We start from the raw sequence: 17129 nt of genomic DNA, 5'->3' as shown, positions 1-17129 counted from the left end.
AATCAGTGATGTTCTGCTTTTATCTTCTTCTTTTTTTAAAGATTTTATTTATTTATTCATGAGAGACAGAGAGAGAGAGAAAGAGAGAGAGATAGGCAGAGGGAAAAGCAGGCTTCATGCAGGGAGCCTGATGTGGGACTCAATCCCAGAGTCCTGGGATTATGCCTTGAGCCAAAGGCAGACGCTCAACCACTGAGCCACCCAAGCGTCCCTTCTTTCATGTATATTTTCAGGAATTATGAAAAGTTTGTGGCATGTGAAAACCTTCTTCAAGTATTTTTAGGAATATGCATTTTCCCTATTAAAACATTCCTTCAGTTATTTAAGTAAGTGTAGTAGAGGAGGGTGTGAAAATTAAAGATGTGTACACAATGGACATCATATACAGAAAGTCCAAAGAACTGACATTTTTTAAACTGCCTTTCCAATTTAAGTTTTGGTTTATGGTTTTGGAGATTGTTATGTTTTTATTTTTCATTTCTTTTTTATGGTATAATCAGAGAACATGGCTTATAAAATTATATAGCTTTGCACAGTTGCAGTATCATAGCCAATAAGGTTCATCTGAGGTGCGATTACTAATTTAGAAAACTAAAATTCCAGTATAATGGGCAAAATGAGCATTCAAGAGACTTCACTTTTCCAAATTGCTCCTCTGAATTCCCACAGTCCTTCTTTTCTTATCTCCTTCTCTCCTTATGCTCTGCCCATCTCCCAGCACCCCTGGCACCCCTACACACACACACACACACACACACACACACACACACACACACACACTTCTAAGAGTGTACTTATCTGAGAAGGATCTTGATTAGGGTTCCCAGATAAAGTATAGGGATACTCAAATTTGTTTTTTTTTTAAGTTTTTATTTAAATTCCAATAGTTAACATTAGTTTCAGGTGTTCAATACAGTGGTTCAACACTTCATACAGCACCTGGTGTTCATTACAGCAAGTACACTCCTTAATTCCCATCACCTGTTTCACCCATCCCCTCACTCATCTTCCTCTGGTAACCATCAGTTTGTTCTCTATAGTTAAGAGTCTGTTTTTTGGTTTGCCTCTCTCTTTTTCCCCCTTGTTTGTTCTTTTGTTTCTTAAATTCCACATATAAGTGAAATCATGTGATAGGTCTTTCTCTGACTCATGTATCTCACTTAGCTTTATACTTTCTAGCTCCATCCATGTCATTGCAAATGGCAAGATACATTCTTTTTATGGCTGAGTAATATTCCATTATATATATATATTATATATACCACTCTTTTATCCATTCATCAGTGGATAGATACCTGGGTTACTTCCATAACTTGGCTATTATAGATAATGTTTCTATAAACATCAGAGTAGTGTATCCCTTTGAATTAGTATTTTTGTATTCTTTGGGTAAATCCCTAGTGGTGCAATTGTTGGATTGTAGGTAAGCTCTATTTATAACTTTTTGAGGAACCTCCATACTATTTTCCACAGTGGCTGCACTAGATTGCATTCTCACCAACAGTGTCGAGGGTTCCCCTTTCTCCACATCCTCGCCAGCACTTATTGTTTCTTGTGTTGTTGATTTTAGCCATTCTGACAGATGTGAAGTGATATCTCATCGTAGTTTTGATTTGTATTTCCCAGATGATGAGTGATATTGAACACCTTTTCATGTGTCCGTCGGCCATCTGGATGTCTCCTTTGGAAAAATATCTATTCATGTCTTATGTGTGTTTTATAACTGGATGATTTGTTTGGGGGTGTTTAGTTGTATAAATTATTTATATATCTTGAATACTAATCATTTATCATATATGTCATTTGCAAATATCTCCTCCCATTCCATAGGTTGCCTTTTAGTTTTGTTGATTGTTTCCCTCACTGTGTAGAAGCTTTTTATTTTGATGAAGTTTCAATAGTTTCTTTTTGCTTTTGCATCCCTTGCCTCCAGAGACATATCTAGAAAGAATTTGCTATGGCCAATGTCAAAGAGATTATTGATTATGTTCCTCCCTGGAATTTTTATGATTCCAAATCTCACAGTTAGGTCTTTAATTAATTTTGAATTTACTTTTGTGTATGGTGCTTAAAAAAGTGGTCCAGTTTCATTCTTCTGTATGTTGCTGTCCAGTTTTCCCAACACCATTTGTTGAAGAGACTTTTTCTCATTGGCTAGTCTTTTACTCAGTTTTACTCAGTTAAATTTGAATTTCAGATAAAGTTTTCTTAGTGCAAGTTTACTTCAAATATTTCATGATACATGCAGTAAGAAAAAATTATTAATCTGAAATTCAAATTTAGCTGGGCCATCTTTATTTTTATTTGTTGAATCTAGCAATCCCCAAATTGATCTAATGTCTTAAGATGTATTTATCCAGGATTTTGAGCTGTAGCACAGTTTCTAAGAAAGAAGATTGGGTCAGAATACTACTTTGGCCATGATTAAACACTGCCACCTGTTATAACATGATTTTTCATTGCATGCGCATACAGAGGGGCAGGAAAGCGAGCAGCACTGAGGCTTGTCCTCCTACCTGATCCCCATAGCTCGGTGCACTGCTCCTGCAGCGTGGGGCACAGCCCCATCAAACAGTAGCCCTCCCCATTTTGGCAAGGGAAGCCATTGACTCGGAATCTGTCATCAGGGCAAGTACCAGATTTGCCATCACACATTTCCGGCAGGTCACACTCATCTTTTGCTGGTCTGCACACTGCACCAGCCCTTTTAAACTGCAGGGAAATAAAAATGAAGAGAAGGCCTTTTTTCCATCTGACTTACTCTAATATCTCAAATTAATGCAAATAATATTTTTCCCTTTGGCCTTTTATTGGCAAGCTCCTTCGAGGTATCATTCTATTCCATCCCACATCTGTGCTATGTAAACTAAAGACATCTCCTATTATATTATTTTTATTGACTTCTGCCAATGGCCTAAGTCTTCAAGTAATCAATATTTCTGAATTTATAGAGCAAGCACTATAGAAATATCAATGAGAAAAGTATAGAAGAAAACCAAGCCTCATTTTAGATGCAAAGAAGGGATTTTTTTCCTTTGCTGAATGCATATTTGTCATGATTTTCAAGGAGATTTACATCTGCAGCTTCAGAGATTTACTGGTGAAGTGAATCTTCTGTATTAAGGAAGGTACATTTACAAGCACCAGATCCGTATGCCCTGAGACTTTCCCAGGCATCATGTTTCCTAATCCTAATTCCTTTTATTTGCTCAAATATTTCTTTTTAACTCCTTTCTTCCTATGCAATGATTTATTATGGGGGAGAAATAACTAAATGTTCATTTGATGTATTAATTCCATGGCAATCTACTACTGCAAATCTTGCTCTTATTGCCTAAGAGAAAACTTAGTAAAATAAATTCTGCTATTTACGCAGATCTGAAGAGGTACCTCTTTTCCTACTGGAGGTGAGCAAGTGTGCTCCCCTATCATCAGAAAATTTACAATATCTTTACATTGATAACAGAATGGAATCCAAAATCTAATTAGATCATACAAGACCCTCTAAATTCAACCCCCACTACTCCAGCCAGACTAGCTTTCTTACCAGCTATCACATAAGCCATGCTTATACCTCCCATCCCATTTTTATTCCCTCTCAGCCTTCTAATTTAGGAATTTTTTCTCTTTTTCTGTACTTATCTAAAATCTATGCATTACGTTAGGACAGCCTCATTTTCCACAAAGCCTCGTCTGATGTCTTCAGGGCACACTGCTGCCTTTCTTTCTACACATGGTGGGAAGAGCCCTGAATTCAGATTTGGAAGATAGAGGTTTGAATATTGGCTCTCCCAGGGGCTAGGAATATACCTTAGAAAAGGGACTTAATCTCTTTGAAAATCCATTTCCTGAACATCTACTATTTCCTTTACAGAGTTATTATGAAAACTAAGTGAAAATATAAGTGGAAAGTATTACACAAAGGGCATATATCCTTATAATGTCTACCTGGGCATTAAATAGTGCATTATATTTTCACCTGTTTCAGGTATGTATAGCATTACCCTAAAGAAACAGCATGTTCTTTGAAGTCAAAGATTACTTTCTTAAAAATCCTTTACAATTTCCAATAGCACATAATCATCACTTGTTGAATACTACTTAAGGTCTCAAATTTTCTTCCTTTTAGCCTTTTATTTCTTTCCTTTCCCCCTGATTTAAAAAAAAAAGAAATTTCCCAAACACTACCTATAAGCTGGTATGCCATCTATCTACACATTCCTTCTGCAGACAGATTTTGAGCATTTAAAATGTATGAAACTCTGTGCCAGGTGAGGATGAATCAGCCCCTTGCCCTTAGAAGCCAGTCTAACTAAGGAAACATATATAAACAAATAATCGTAATAGAAAATTCTATGCAATGATAGAATGTAAAATCCTAAACTTGAACCTGAAAGGAAAGGCAATAAGCTTTGAAGAGAAAAATGATACAGAATCATCACTTTATGTCTGTGTTCTACTAATTTCACCCTGAAATGACTTCAAAGTCTGAAGTCAAGGGAGCTCCCCATATTACCTAAAACCAAAGCTTTCCCACCAAGCCCATTATTAAAGGAATATGCAATCAATTATGAGGTTTGGTGCAAGAAGGCTCTGTGGTATCAGAAGCAGTGGCAGGTAGGAGTCAGATTGGCTTTGGAATTGGTCATATTTGGAGTTTGCCATTCAGTGGCCTATTATTTTGCACATTTTCTATTCTGAGCTTCTGTTTCTTCAGAAGCAAAATAAGATAATAATACCTAACCAAAATATTGTTGAGGGATCAAATAGCCCATGTTTGTAAAGCACTTGTATATAAATGGTAGGCACTGTTATTTTATAGACAGAAAATTGGTGCTCTGCTATTTCATTTAACATAGTCCCTGAGATTTTTGATATAGCAAAATAAACAGTAATCATAATTATTAAAGTGGAATAAAGGGACGCCTGGGTGGCTCAGTCGTTGAGCATCTGCCTTTGACTCAAAGTGTGATCCCAGGGTCCTGGGATAGAGTCCCACATTGGGCTCCCTGCGGGGGAACCTGCTTCTCCTTCTGCCTATGTCTCTCCTCGCTCTTCGTGTCTCTCGTGAGTAAGTAAATAAAATCTCTAAAAAAATAAAGTAGAATAAAATAAAATCTTACCTGGCATTTTTCACAGCATTCTCCTATTGCACATTGAAAATTTGCTTTGATTTTACAAATTTTAGCATCACAGCAAATGTTGGTACATTCCTAAGAAATACCAGAAACAAATGCAAATGGTGATTCTCATTTTTTTGCTCTCATTTCACCACATAATATGAATAATATAAATTTTTATATTATTTATAAGTTTTTCATCACATAGCCCCTACTGTGATATAGGCTGAAAATAATTTTTGGAAAATAAAAGATAGAACAAAGCTCAACATTAGAAAAATATACTTTGGATATTTTTCCAAATCCAGCGGTTTGTCATGTATCTGAATTCTACTGACATCTTTTTAAATGTTATTATTTTCTCTAGTTCACTCAGCTCCCATGGTAGTACTTGGATCTTTTTTTTTTTTTTTTTTTGTAAAATATGAGAGAAAACAAAAGGAAAAAGAATAGGTTTTAAAATAAAAGTTATCTAAATAGTTAAAAATGTAATTAGTTGAGCTCATTTGTTTTATCCAGCAATATATTCAATCTCTAGAATATGTACTAAAAATCTAAAAGTATAATTCTTTATCCAATTTTGACATTTAATATAACTCTGCATCAAGCAATAGACTGTCTTGCTCTCCCCACCTGGTTTCTGAGAAACCAGGCACCCGCACGAGGTTTTGGGGAAGCTCCTACCTCAGAAACTTCCTCTTATAATTGTTCAGTTTCCTTAAGAGAGTGCTATATTTAAAGTTACAACTTTTTAGGGTTAAAACTGTTGCCCTTATTTCAAATATAAACATCATTTTGGAAAGATTTCTCTTTTTCATAGAATGAATACATTTGTGGTCATATTTTGAAATTACTGAAGAGCTGACGCCTTGAGGCCTTAACATGTCACTCATATGAAGTGTTGATAAAATGGGGGCAAAGGTCCCATTCAGACCCCTGGCTGCCCTGTCAATAGAGTGGGATCAGGCTAGGACTCCTAAGGGTAAAAACTCTGAAGTTGCAAAGAAAAGAACTAAATCCTAGTGCAAGGTGGCTCTGGACAAACATTTGAGTCTACATCTTGAACTTTCCCTTTACCAGCTCTGTGACCTTGGGCAAGTTATTTACATCCTCTGAGCACTACTGCAGTGCTGTGCTGAAAGTAACTGCTCGGTAGGTCCTAGGCACATAAGAAAGGTGAAGTATTTCTGCCAGAAAGGGAGGGATGAAGATACAAAGCCCAGTTGTTAACTGGTTCTTGAAAAACAGGAAATGGAGAAAGAACACTAAGAAGGAAATTAGGAAGGTCTGTTAAGCAATGTAGTATTCATTGTTAGAAAGGTTGGCTTGACAAATGTCTACAAATTAACATATGCAAAATTACAGGAAGTGTCCAATTTCAGAGTAATAATATAGTTTTATAGTATATCTTCTTAGCAATTAAAAGACAAATTAGATCACTTTAGAAAGTATTTGGTGGTACCTCCGGAGTCCCACAATCACAGTCCTCTCCCATTTCTACCACCTGGTTCCCACAGATTGGGATGGATATGATATCAGTGGGCAATGGGGCGTTGAAAAGGCAATTTGATAGTTTGTCTTCAAAGAACTTGTCATAGCTGACACGGCTGCAGGAACTGAAGTCTGTAGGTATGTAGAAGCTATGAAGATGAAGAAAGAGGAAATGGAACAGTCATGCTGAGCGTGAAGGGAGCAATATCACATTGAAGATAACACCCAAAACCTGCCCCAAAAGATTAAACCCAATCCGCTGCCTAACTGCTATGTTATGAGCTCATTTGTGCGCCTGCATTAGCCATCCTGGATGGACACAAACACTTCCAGCTTAATGGAAAACTATGTCAGATCTCAAAGTGTAGCATCTAGGCTACTGTTTAAAAAAAAAAAAAAGATATTTCTGACTTATCCAGATAATCTTATCAGCCTTAGGCCATTTTGGTTGTGAAGTCCTAATGGTAGTAAAGTCATATTTATTTATGTGTCTCAGAATTCACTTTCCTCAGAGGAATTACTTTGGACAGAATGTCTTCAGTTCACAAATAAAGCTGAGGTTTAAAAATGCAGGAGTATCTGGGAGAGATAACATAAGATATGTGCCTGGCATGCCACCACAATGCTACTTTGTGGAAGGGTGTGAGAGATTAACCCGAGATTGAGTGAGATGCGACGGGCAAGGAAAACAGATATATAAAGGGGATTGTGGGATTTTGAAAGACAAAATTCCCTGGTAACTTTGTTTAGGCAAGGCAGGAATGTATAATCTCTCTGTCCTCCTGCAAGGATGTTCTTTCATTAGATTTTTCTTGAGAACCACTCAATCTGAATTCATTGAAAATTTGATAAATACTAATGATTTCCTGAAACCAGGTCTTGTGGAGATGAGGTGAAGTAAAAAATGTCAATCACCCCAGCAGCAAAGACACAATATGTTTGAATGATGTCTTAGGTAATGAAAAATATTGCATATAGATGAGGGATAATGTGGTTTGGCATAGATATGCATTCATGATTATACTATTTAATATTTAAAAGCTTGAATGTGTTGCTGAAGATGACATGAAAGACAAAGCACAGCCCAGAGTGAACCAAAATCAGGGACAGATAGCATCTTCCCAGAGAGCCTCACCTTAGTGCTCTGTCCATCACACATATTGTCGAAGGGCACTTGCAAACATAGGAGTCATGAAACATTCCAAAGTTATGGCCCATTTCATGGGCCATGGTCCCTGCTACTCTAAGCACGTTGCTACTGTGGTCCTAAGAGCAAGAATAGGGAAATAGATCCTCTGGTTTTCAAACTAAATTATCACTCAGAGTATAATTAGTTTTACTAACTGGGGCTGAGAAAATTATTTTACCTTTGGCTTTTTACCTGCTCACCATTTCTCTTTCTCTTCCTCCGCTTCTCCCTTCCTCCTGCCCCATGCATACAGGCGCGTGCACACACACACACACACACACACACACACACAACTTTGGTACCAAATACACATCACTGGGCACACTGATTGCTCTTTATTCTTGTAAATGGAGAATATTTATAATAAGCAACGTTTTGTGGTTTCCTGCCATGAGATATAGTGACTAAATGTCTTCAACGATGATAAGAAATCAAAAAATTTTTAAAACAATCTACCCCCCCACTCCAGGCTTGCTGTTAATGTCTTCTAATTTGATGGGAAGTCTTTGATATGTTTAGCTAATAGGGACCTGAAAAAAAACTAAGAAAAACTGGAGATATGTTTAGATTTTATACATTGCCTTATTCGAGGTTCCTTAAATTTATGGTATCTCCCTTTAAATAATTATTTTCATAACCTCTATGTTTCTTTCATTTCAGATGAACTCTATTATATGTCTCTAAACTTTACCCACCCTTTGAAGTTTACTTTAAAGCAAATTTCCTGACCAAATTAACCTTCATCAATAATCCTCTTCTCTGGATTCCTATTGCAGCTTTCAATTCTACTATCACATATTATTAAGTAGTGCTTTAAATAGTCTAATTTCTTTTCCAATTTTATGGTAGCTCTTTCAAGTCAGAAATATATATATATATATATATATATATATATATATATATGATGAGAAGTTTTTGCTCTGAAATGTGTCTTTTTTTTTCTACCTCAAGATTTCCCCTTTCATTTTAATTTTCATCAGTTTGATTATAATTATGGTATAACTAGGTTTTTTTTGGAAAAATGGGTAATTTTTCCCATATATATATATATATATATATATAGAGAGAGAGAGAGAGAGAGAGGTCTCTACCACCTGGCAGTGGAATAGGAACACTATAAGGACCTACCCAAGACACTAAGGAACTCCAGACTGAGGCTTAATAAGAACAAAAGAAAATATCCCCTCTGATCAAAAGCCTAATCATCATCAATAACAGGTGACAACTAGCTATTGAGAGATTCAATAGCATAAACTCTCTGGGGAATCCAGGAAAGACCTACAGATGAGTGTGAAACACACACTGAGAAAAATCCTCTGAAAACCAGCCCTCACCCTAAATACAAAACAATGTTAGAGCAATTTAAAGCCTGTAATGTACTGAAGGCAGTCATAGCAACAACAACAAAATCCCAAACCCAGCTCAATTCCTGTTACATTGATTCAAATCCTCACACAAGAGGCCTAGCAGAAGGAAAGAAATGATCATTTCCAGGCCAAAAATTACACACACACACACACACACACACACACACACACCTCAGACTAGTGTCTTTCACAGGATGTCTGACTTTCAACAAAAAATAATAAGCATCCAAAAGAAAGAAAAGCAATACCCTGCCAATCAACAGATCCAGATTCATATCTGACACAGATGTTAAAACTATCAGACAACACTTCAAAACAACTATGATTAATATGTTAAAAGCTCTAGTGGAAAAGATGAATATCACACAAATCTGGATGAGAACTTTCAGCAGAGCTAGACACCATAAGAAAGACTCAAATGGAAATGCTAGAAATGAAAAAGACAGTAACAGGTGAATGAGGTATTCAACAGACTTAAGAATAGATTCGGAATAGCTGAGGAAATAATCACTGGTCGTAATAGTTCAACAAAAATTAACCAAATGGAAACACAAAGTTCAAAAAGAATAAAAAAGAAAACAAACAGTAGAACAAAGCATACAAGTTTTGAGGGGCAATATAAAATGGTCACAGACATATGTATCCCTGTATCACCATTTCTGGTGGATAGAATTGGAAAAAGGGGATAGAATTAAATAGAAGAAATATTTGAAGAAGTAATGGTTGAGAAATTTCCAAAACACATCAGATACAAGCCCTTGGTCCAAGAAGTTCTGGGAACACTAAGTGGAATAAATTACCCATTTTTTCCAAAAAAAACCCTACTTAGTTATACCATAATTATAATCAAACTGATGAAAATTAAAAAGAAAGGAGAAGTCTTGAGGTAGAAAAAAAAGACACATTTCAGAGCAAAAAAGATAAAGTTTACACCAGACTTTTCATCAGGAACTCTGCAATCCAGCAGACAGTGAATTGAAATCATTAGAAGTGCTCAAAGAAAAACCCAGAATTACAAACCCAGTGAAAATATATACAAAACAGAAATAGAGACAAAGTCATCTGAAAGTAACTAAAAGAATTCATTGACAGCATACCAGTATTACAAGAAAGTTTTTTTAAATCTGGTAGAAAATATATATATACCAGACAGAAACTTGTAGCTATACAAAGAAATGATGAGTGTTGGGAATGTGATAAGATGATTGTAGGTAAATATAGATAAGAATAATACTTTTTTTTCTTATTTTAAATTGCATTGGGAGATAGACTAAGAAAAACTAATAATAATATATTGTGTATTTATAATGTATGTGAAGTTAAACACATGATAACAATAGCACAAAAAAATGGAAGGGAGTAACTAGGGGTATACTCTTGTACAACAACTCCAGAGTATTTCTTTTTTTTTAAAGATTTTTATGTATTTATTTTTTTAAAGAGAGAATGTGCAGGGAGGAAGGGCAGAGGGAGAGGGAGAGTCTTAAGCAGACTCCACGTTGCACAGAGAGCCCAATGTGGGGCTCTGTCTCATCACTTAGATCATGAACTGAGCTGAAACCTACAGTCTGATGCTTAAACAACTGCACCACCCTGGCGCCCTGAGCACAAAAGTATTTCAAGGTATAAACAGACAAGTGGAGCTGTATAATAAACCAGGGCAACCATTAAAAATAAACAAATAGAGATAACAATGAAAAGCTAATAATGGAAATAAATAAAATTATTTTCAAAAATCCTTAATCCTAAGGAGAGCAAAAAAATGGAATACGATGGAATATCAAACATGTAGCAAGACGGAAGCTTTTAGTCCAATAATATCAATGATTATATTACATATAAGTGATTTAAATACACCAAATAAAAGACAGAGAATGTCAAATTAGATAAAAAGTAAAGCTCAAGTATCTACTGTCTACCAGAAACCTTTAGATGTAGAGAAAAATATATGCTGAAAATAAAAGTAAGGAAAAGGTTGTATCAAGCAAACTTTAGCCACCCACAAAATGTTGGAGTAACTATAATGATATCAGAAAAAGTAGACTTCAGAACAGGAACATTTCAGGAAAAAAGAGAAATATAAAATAATAAATACATTAATTCTCCAAAGAGACATGATAACTCTATTTGTGATTTGCTTAACAGAGCTTCAAAATACATTAAGGGATGACTTATAGAATTGAAACAATAGACAAATATACAATTACACTTGGATACTTAACCATTCTCTCTACATAAATGATTCAAAAGAACTGAACAAGAGGATAAATGAACTTGATGTAATTGACAGTTACAGAACACTCCATCTACTAACAGCGGAAAACATTCTTTTTCAAGTTCACATGCAGTATTGATCAAGAACAAACCTCAAAAAGGTTTAAAATATCAAAAGTTTACTAAGGAAAATATTTTGTAAATATTTTTCCCAGACTATTAGGGACTGAATTGTGCACCTCCCACCCCAGTTCATATATTGAAGCCTTAACCTCCAATGTGACTGTATAGGGCTTCTAAGGAGGTAATTAAGGTTAAATAAGACTGTACTCCTGGGACCCTAAAACAACAGGACTGAAGAGAAAGGGATGTGTGCTTCAAGGAAAAGCCATGTGAGGATGGCAAGAAGGTGGCCATCTGCAAGCCAATGGGGGAGATCTGAGGCAAAGCCAAACCTACCAACACCTGGATCTTGGAATTTTAGCCTCCAGAACTCTGAGAAAATACATTTCTGTTGTTTAAGCCATATACCCCAGGGTATTTTGTTATGGCAGCCCTAGCAAATGAATACACAGATCATAACAAAACGAAATATAAAAAATCCATAATAGAAATTATTACAGTACACTTCTAAATAATACATGAGTCAAAAAGGAGATCAAAAAAGAAATTAGAAAATATTTTTAACTGAATGAAAATGAAACACACTTATCTAAATTGGATGGATTCAACTAAAGCAGTACATGGAAGAAAATTTATGAATTAAATGTTTGAATTTGAAAAAAGTCTCAAATGAACAACCTAAAATTCTTCCTTAAGTAACAGAAAAAGAAGAGAACAAATTAAATGCAGAGAAAGCAAAAGAAATTCAATAATCAAGACAAGAGTAGAAATCAATGAAACTGAAAACAGGAAAACTATGCATAAAGTATCAGTAAAGCAAAAGCTGTTCTTAGAAGTGAATAAAATTAATGAACCCTCACCAAGACTTACCATGAGAAAAAGAGTAAATTACTAATATCATGAATGAGAGAAGACATCACTACAGATATAAAAAATTCTACGGATATAAAATAGGATAACAGGAATATTGTCAACATATTTATGCCAATTTAAATGAAATGGACATTTTCCTTAGAGACACAAATTATCAAGGCTCAGTCAAGAAAAGATAAATAGCTTGATAGTACTATATTTGTAGAAGAAATTTTATTTGTAGTTAAGAACCTTTCCATAATGAAAATTTCAGACCCATGTTATTTTACTGATGAATTGTACCAAATATTTTAAGAAGGAATAATTCCAATTTTACTAAAACCTGCCAGAAAATTGAAAAGTTGGGAACATACCAATTTATGTAACCAGATTTACCCTAATAACAAAATCTGAAAAATACGGAAGAGTGAAAGACAACTACAGGCTAATACCCTTCATGGTTATATAGAATACAGAAATCCTCAAGATATGTTAGCTTGTTAAATCTAGCAAGATATAAAAAAAAATAATGCATTATGGCCATGCTGCGTCTATGCTCGATATGCAAGGTTGTTTCAACATTTGAAATTCAATCATACTACCTATCATATCAACACACACACAAACTACATGATTCAGAAAAAAGAGCATTTGACCGACTTGACTGTAGAACCACCTATTTATCTTCAAGCAAACCTGAACAATGCCAACAGAATGATAAGGAGAGCACATTGTAGACATGAAAGCAAGGCCCACAGTTGTTCCAGAAAGTTTTGTTGCTCTGCAAGAAAGAAAAAAAATTGATGTAACAATGTATGATTCTCAACTATATGCTCTACAGACAATTCATCCAGGACTCTAAATGCTTAACAGAGAAACTCACATTGTAAATAAAAACTTAAATGTTTCTTTCAGGTTTTGAATTTGCATTAGACTTTTTTTACATGCCATGGTTGTCATATCACCTAAATAGAGGTCCCTGGATATAATAATTTTCAATACTTTATTCATATAGATAAATAAATCTTATTTGTACAGTATTATTGTAATGCATGCTTTGTTTTAATTTATGTCTTTCTTTCACATATTTTTATATTCAATTGCTTTTGTTTTCTTTTAGTACAGTTTTAGCTATAGTGGGATTTGGAATTTGGGCCCATTCTGGTGGTATTTGTGTTACTGAAGCATTTATGTTAACAAATATTGAAATATTTGTTACTGGAAAGGAATTTGAACCACTTGCATTTTGTTGCATAGATGATTGGTCTGGTCTTTTGTAATTTTAATTTCTTTTTTAAGTTTTGTTCAGTTTGTTTTTCTTTCAATTTGTAATGATTCCTTGTGCTGCTTTTGTTATTATTCTGCTATCTGTTCAAGATCCTGGCCCTGGGTTGTCTCTAATAGTTTACAAAGAATACATTATTTTAAAAATTCTTTAGTAAATGCAGTTACATAAAAGTTGAACTTATATTTTCCTACTTATCATTAATAACAGAGAGTATTGATTTTGTCATGCAAAACAATGAAAAATAGATAATTTCTTCCTGCTTTACATTTCCTTTGAAAAATTTTCAGATATCTGTTACTTGAAGTGGTATTTTGCAGTATCTATGATATTTTAAAGATTCATGGTGCTCATATCCTCTTCAAAAAGTATGCTATAAAATTACTTATATTCAAATCTGCATTTGTGTAGCTTTGATACCCACTACCAGCTCATTTACAATAAATAAAATTTTCTCCCATTATGGAGCTAGCTATTTCGGCTCCTCTTTTTAGTGAGTATAGTTGTACTACAAGGTTTTTACCCAGTTATGTTGACTTGTCAGGTAAAGGCTATGACTTTCAGTTTATAAGGAAAGGGCAATTATTTCCTTCCAGCATATCTAATTGGTGCTTTTATCCTGTTTATTCTAGTCTAGTCAGGAAATCTATTTTTTTTTTTTTGGAAATCTATTCTTGATATTGGATTGCCATTTTGTGCCCTCTTTAATGCCCATTGCACAGTTACCCTATCCCCCCTCCCCTCCAGCAACCCTCAGTTTGTTTCTTAGAGTTAAGAGTCTCTTGTGGTTTGCCTCTTTCTCTGCTTCCATCTTATTTTATTTTTCTTTTCCTTCCCCTATATTCATCTGTTTTGTTTCTTAAAATACACATATGAGTGAAATCATATACTATTTGTCTTCTCTGACTTATTTCACTTAGCATAATACACTCTAGTTTACATAATACACCATGTCATTGCAAATGGCAAGATTTCATTCTTTTACCCATTCATCTGTTGAAGGACATCCGGGCTCTTTCCATATTTTGGCTATTGTGGACATTGCTGCTATGAACATTGGGGAGCAGTTCCCCTCTGAATCACTATTTTTGTATCCTTTGGATAAATACCTAATAAATACTGTGTGATTTCTAAGCTTCAGTCATGAGAAATCTGGAAGCTTTCTCTTGGTCCTCTTTGAATGATTCTTCTAGGGGAAAACTGGTCACCTTGCAAAATATTCGGAACCTTGAGACTGCCATGCTGGAGGGAGTCCAAGTTAGCTACATGAGAGCTATATATACAGAGATGACCAACCAGTGCCTGTGCTTCAGCCATATCAGGCAAGGAAACAGACATTTAAGAAGACTTCTTTTTAGGTCAGGAAGTTATGGGCTGATATGTTATGTGTAGTAGATAACCAGCACAGAGTATTAATTAATTCTTATTTCCTGTAACAACTCCTGTTTTCTTAGGAAGTAAAACTTGAATAATTTTGTCATTCCTTGCGGCTTCCTTCTATTGATTCCAGCTGCAAACTATCCAGTAGAATTTTCTTGATTTCTTTTGAGGGATATGCTCAGCAGTCTTGTCTAATTTATAATCACCAGATTTACTTCTCATTTTTCTTTTTTTTAATTAGTCATTTTAAAAGCAGGATGGTGGAGGTGTGGGATTAGAATGTCATATGCAATCTTCTTTCTATCCTAGAAGTTTGTCCTGACTAGTGCTTAAAGCTGATCAGGTGTTCTAAAACACTGAAACAAAATTTCTCTTGCCATTATCTAAACCTGTCATTCCTTCCTGTATACCCAATCAAAAAGACAAAATTCCAATGAATCATTGCTAAGTTGTTAGCTTTTCTTTTAAAATAAAAGAACAAGGTAACTAAGGTAAGACCATATTCACCATAAGATTCAAATGAGTACGTTTTAAACTTGTAACCCCCCCGCCCATGTAAGCCATTTCCTCTTACCCTGTACCCTGAGATACCACTTGCTTTGTCAAGGCTTTGGTAAGTTTCTATGCAAAATACCACTTAACATATAGAGAGGAAAACCTATACATACGTGATTAACTGAGCGATATCATGAGGTTTTCTTTTTCGGAGGACACTTCCCCTCCATTTGGAAAAATTTTCCAGGGTGGAGCTTGCATTTGGGGTAATCTTTATTTTATCCTCATCATTCCAGATTTCTATACCGACTAAGGCCACATGAGTATTCAGCTTTTTATAAAGCTGTCCAAAGAGAATACATGTCAAAAGAACAACATAATGGTTGTATTATCTTTCAATATTTTCAATGTACTTTACATTTTATAACTTAATAATAGCAGCACTGTAAAAACTTTCTTTCCAAACACACTTGTGAAATGTACCTGTGTATGCAAGGCAGACACTCTTAGCTATTTCAGGTAATATAACTCCTTTTTATTTTTTTTGAAACAAAATTCCCATGAAAACAAACTTCTCTTGCTTGCAAACTCAAGAAACATTCTAATTTTCTGTTAGTAGTTTATTACTATGACTTCAACTTAAGTGTATTTACGAAGTTAACTGCATTTGCTTTGCAATGTTCTGAATCATAGCAAGGTTGACGCAGTGTTTTGAACTCCAGGAAAGGAACATGCTATAAGAAGAGCCCTGCCTTGGGATCCCTGGGTGGCGCAGCGGTTTGGCGTCTGCCTTTGGCCCAGGGTGCGATCCGGAAGACCCGGGATCGAATCCCACATCGGGTTCCCGGTGCATGGAGCCTGCTTCTCCCTCTGTCTCTGCCTCTCTCACTCTCTCTCTCTGTGTAACTATCATAAATAAATAAAAAGTGAAGGGATCCCTGGGTGGCGCAGCGGTTTGGCGCCTGCCTTTGGCCCAGGGCGCGATCCTGGAGACCCGGGATCGAATCCCACGTTGGGCTCCCGGTGCATGGAGCCTGCTTCTGTCTCTGCCTCTCTCTCTCTCTCTCTCTCTCTGTGACTATCATAAAAATTAAAAAAATTTTTTTAAAAAGTGAAAAAAAATTAAAAAAAAAAAGAAGAGTCCTACGTCTGTGAGTCACAATAAATTAAGTGATCCTCTACTTCTTAAACCTGGACTGAACCAAATAATCTATAATGCACAGAGGATAACCTTTACAAATAATGAGCTAAACTTAAAGACAATATGCTTACTCTAAAAACAAAAGTTTAAATTGCTACTATAGTTTACAAAGCTGTGCAGTGTTGGTTAGAGTGTAAACTTCTAGTTATTAGATGAACGAGTTCTGGGGATCTAGTGTACCACTTGGTAGTGATAGTTCATAATACTATCTTAATTACTTCAGCATTGGTGAAAGTAATTTTTAAATATTCTCGCCACAGAAAAGAAATGGCAGCTCTGTGACATGATGGAAGTGTTAGCTCACCTATGGCAGAAATCATTTTGCAAGTAAGCATATCAAATCAACACACTGGACTCCTTAAACTCACTGAGTGCTGGATGCCAATTATGTCACAATAAAGCTGGGGAAGAA

General features: G+C 35.3%; 1 protein-coding gene across 2 annotated transcripts in view; it reads right to left on the bottom strand.

Moving 5' to 3' along the window:
• The window catches only part of ADAM28 (ADAM metallopeptidase domain 28), a 56768-nt gene that overhangs the window by 18750 nt on the left and 20889 nt on the right, over positions 1–17129 (bottom strand). For both annotated transcript variants that reach the window (XR_011994160.1, XM_072719499.1), the window contains exons 9-14: positions 15690–15859; positions 13053–13137; positions 7747–7877; positions 6583–6760; positions 5124–5213; positions 2517–2712 (exon numbers count right to left, since the gene is read on the bottom strand). Coding sequence is in view for 1 of the 2 variants with exons in the window: in XM_072719499.1 (XP_072575600.1) it covers positions 2517–2712; positions 5124–5213; positions 6583–6760; positions 7747–7877; positions 13053–13137; positions 15690–15859 (850 nt within the window). In the remaining variant the exon portion in view is untranslated. The remainder of the gene's footprint in view (positions 1–2516; positions 2713–5123; positions 5214–6582; positions 6761–7746; positions 7878–13052; positions 13138–15689; positions 15860–17129) is intronic.

The sequence above is a fragment of the Vulpes vulpes genome, chromosome 9 (genome assembly GCF_048418805.1).
Source record: "Vulpes vulpes isolate BD-2025 chromosome 9, VulVul3, whole genome shotgun sequence".
Classification (NCBI taxonomy): domain Eukaryota; kingdom Metazoa; phylum Chordata; class Mammalia; order Carnivora; family Canidae; genus Vulpes; species Vulpes vulpes.
The sequence above is the reverse complement of the archived record's forward strand: the minus strand, read 5'-3'. Positions and strand labels throughout refer to the sequence as shown.